The sequence below is a fragment of the Cebus imitator genome, unplaced genomic scaffold (assembly GCF_001604975.1).
Source record: "Cebus imitator isolate Cc_AM_T3 unplaced genomic scaffold, Cebus_imitator-1.0 Scaffold82, whole genome shotgun sequence".
Taxonomy (NCBI): Eukaryota; Metazoa; Chordata; class Mammalia; order Primates; family Cebidae; genus Cebus; species Cebus imitator.
This window is the reverse complement of record NW_016107397.1, coordinates 4,770,089-4,772,374: the sequence shown is the minus strand read 5'-3', so window position 1 is coordinate 4,772,374 and position 2,286 is coordinate 4,770,089. Positions and strand designations below refer to the sequence as shown.

The window sequence follows — 2,286 nt, the reverse complement described above, 5'->3', positions numbered from 1 at the left end:
TGGGCAGATGACCTGAGGTCAGGAGTTCAAGATCAGCCTGACCAACACAGAGAAACTCCATCTCTACTAAAAATACAAAATTAGCCAGGCATGGTGGCGCATGCCTGTAATCCCAGCTACTTGGGAGGCTGAGGCAGGAGAATCACTTGAACCAGGGAGGCGGAGGTTGCAGTGAGTTGAGATCGCGCCATTGCACTCCAGCCTGTTCAACCAGAGCAAAACTCCGTCTCAAAAAAAGAAAAAAAAAGAAAAGAAAAAGTGGTCAGGAAAAGCTTTTCTGAGGAGATGACATTTGCACAGAGACCCAGAGGAGGAGAGGGAGGGAGCGAACCGTGCCCTAGCTGGGGAGGGGCTAGCATTTGCAGAGTCCCTGAAGTGTCAGCAGGAGCAGTGAGGGGACCCTGGCTGGACCCGGGAGCAGCAGCTGGCCAGAGCGATAGGGTGGGGAGAGGTCCTAGGGGTCATTGCTGGAGCTAAGAGACAGCCAGTCCCAGGAATAGGGAGGGTGGCCTGGCAAGGCCTGAGGGACTTCAGGGCAACCCTCCAAGGCAGAGGAGGAGAGCCCAAGTCATGAAGGGTGAGGCGTTGTTGCCCGGGTGGACTGCTGCTGGCAGAGGGCAGTCGTGGAGAGGGTACTCCTTAATTTCCCTCCATCTCCCCTGCAGAGATCGCCATCTGCCCCAACAACCATGAGGTGCACATCTACGAGAAGAGTGGCGCCAAATGGACCAAGGTGCATGAGCTCAAGGAGCACAATGGGCAGGTGACAGGTATGTCAGGGTGGCTGGGACTACCCTCCCAAAAGGAGGAGGTAGGGTGGGGGGTGCAAGGTAGGGTGTGGCCACTCATTGAGGGATATTTACCCACTGACTAGAAAATCCTGATTCAAAGTGGCTTCAGTTTTAAGGGGACTATGTTGGCTCATGTTACCAAGAAACTCAGAGGGTTGCCGGCTTCAGGAGAGGCTTGATCCAGCAGCTTCATGTGACTAAGAACCAGTCTTTTCTGCCTCCTGGTTTTGTCCTCCAGCATGCTTTCTGATTTGAGGGCTGTAACACCGCCTCATAACCTCTAGGAGTGCCCCCTGGTGTCACTCTAAATAAGCACTAGATTTCAGTAAAAAGTGCTTTTGGGGCCGGGTGTGGTGACTCATGCCTGTAATCTCAGCACTTTGGGAGGCCGAGGTGGGTGGATCATTTGAGGCCAGGAGTTCAAGACCAGCCTGGCCAACCTGGAAAAACCCCATCTTTACTGAAAAATGCAAAAATTAGCCTGGCGTGGGGGCACGCACCTTTCGTCCAAGATACTTAGGAAGCTAAGGCAGAAGTATTGTTTGAACCCAGGAGGTGGAGGTTGAAGTGAGCCAAGATTGCACCACTGCACTCCAGCCTGGGCGGCAGAGTGAGACTGTGTCTCAAAAAGGAGGCTGAGGCATAAGGATTACTTGAACCTGGGAGGCAGAGGTTGCAGTGAGCCAAGATCATGCCACTGCACTCTAGGCTGGGTGACAGCAAGACTCCATTTAAAAAAAAAATAAAAGTGCCTGCTGGGCAGATACAGCTTCCATCTGGATTGTGGCCTTTCAGCCTCTTCTACATGGCCACCGTAAGAGCCACCTCTGCCTGAGTGCCTTCAGCCTCATGTGTCCCCTCCATCCCCCACAGGCATCGACTGGGCTCCTGAGAGTAACCGAATTGTGACCTGTGGCACAGACCGCAACGCCTACGTGTGGACACTGAAGGGCCGCACGTGGAAGCCCACGCTGGTCATCCTGCGGATCAACCGGGCCGCCCGCTGTGTGCGCTGGGCCCCCAACGAGAACAAGTTCGCTGTGGGCAGCGGCTCCCGTGTCATCTCCATCTGTTATTTCGAGCAGGAGAATGACTGGTGGGTGCCTGGACGGGGCCAGAGTGGACTGGAAGGGACGAGGGGGAGGACTAAAGTGTCCCCAGGAAGCATCAAATTAGATGTCAGGATCCCTGTTCCTATGACCCTGGGGGAGTCCAACCTCTCCTCTCGGCCTCATTAATGAGGAAAGCGCCTCTCTGTAGTGCCTGGATGTTTTCACTGCCAAGTGCTTGGGATAATGACATTGACCACCGGAAACACCTCTGGGGGTACCTAGCTAAGCCCTGCACACATAGCAGCCCTGACCTCCCTGCAGCTCCATGGACTGGGCATCTCTCACTGTCCTTACTTTACAGATTAGCAAAGTAAGGCCCTGCTGCAAAGTCACTTTCTTTTTTTTTTTTTTTTTTTTTAAACAAATCCAGTTTTGCTTTGGGT

General features: G+C 53.6%; 1 protein-coding gene across 1 annotated transcript in view; it reads left to right on the top strand.

The window, feature by feature from the left end:
- The window catches only part of ARPC1B (actin related protein 2/3 complex subunit 1B), a 24,094-nt gene that overhangs the window by 12,524 nt on the left and 9,284 nt on the right, over positions 1 to 2,286 (top strand). Inside the window, 2 exon segments of the mRNA XM_017533383.1 lie at positions 666 to 770; positions 1,665 to 1,887. Coding sequence (XP_017388872.1) covers positions 666 to 770; positions 1,665 to 1,887 — 328 coding nt within the window.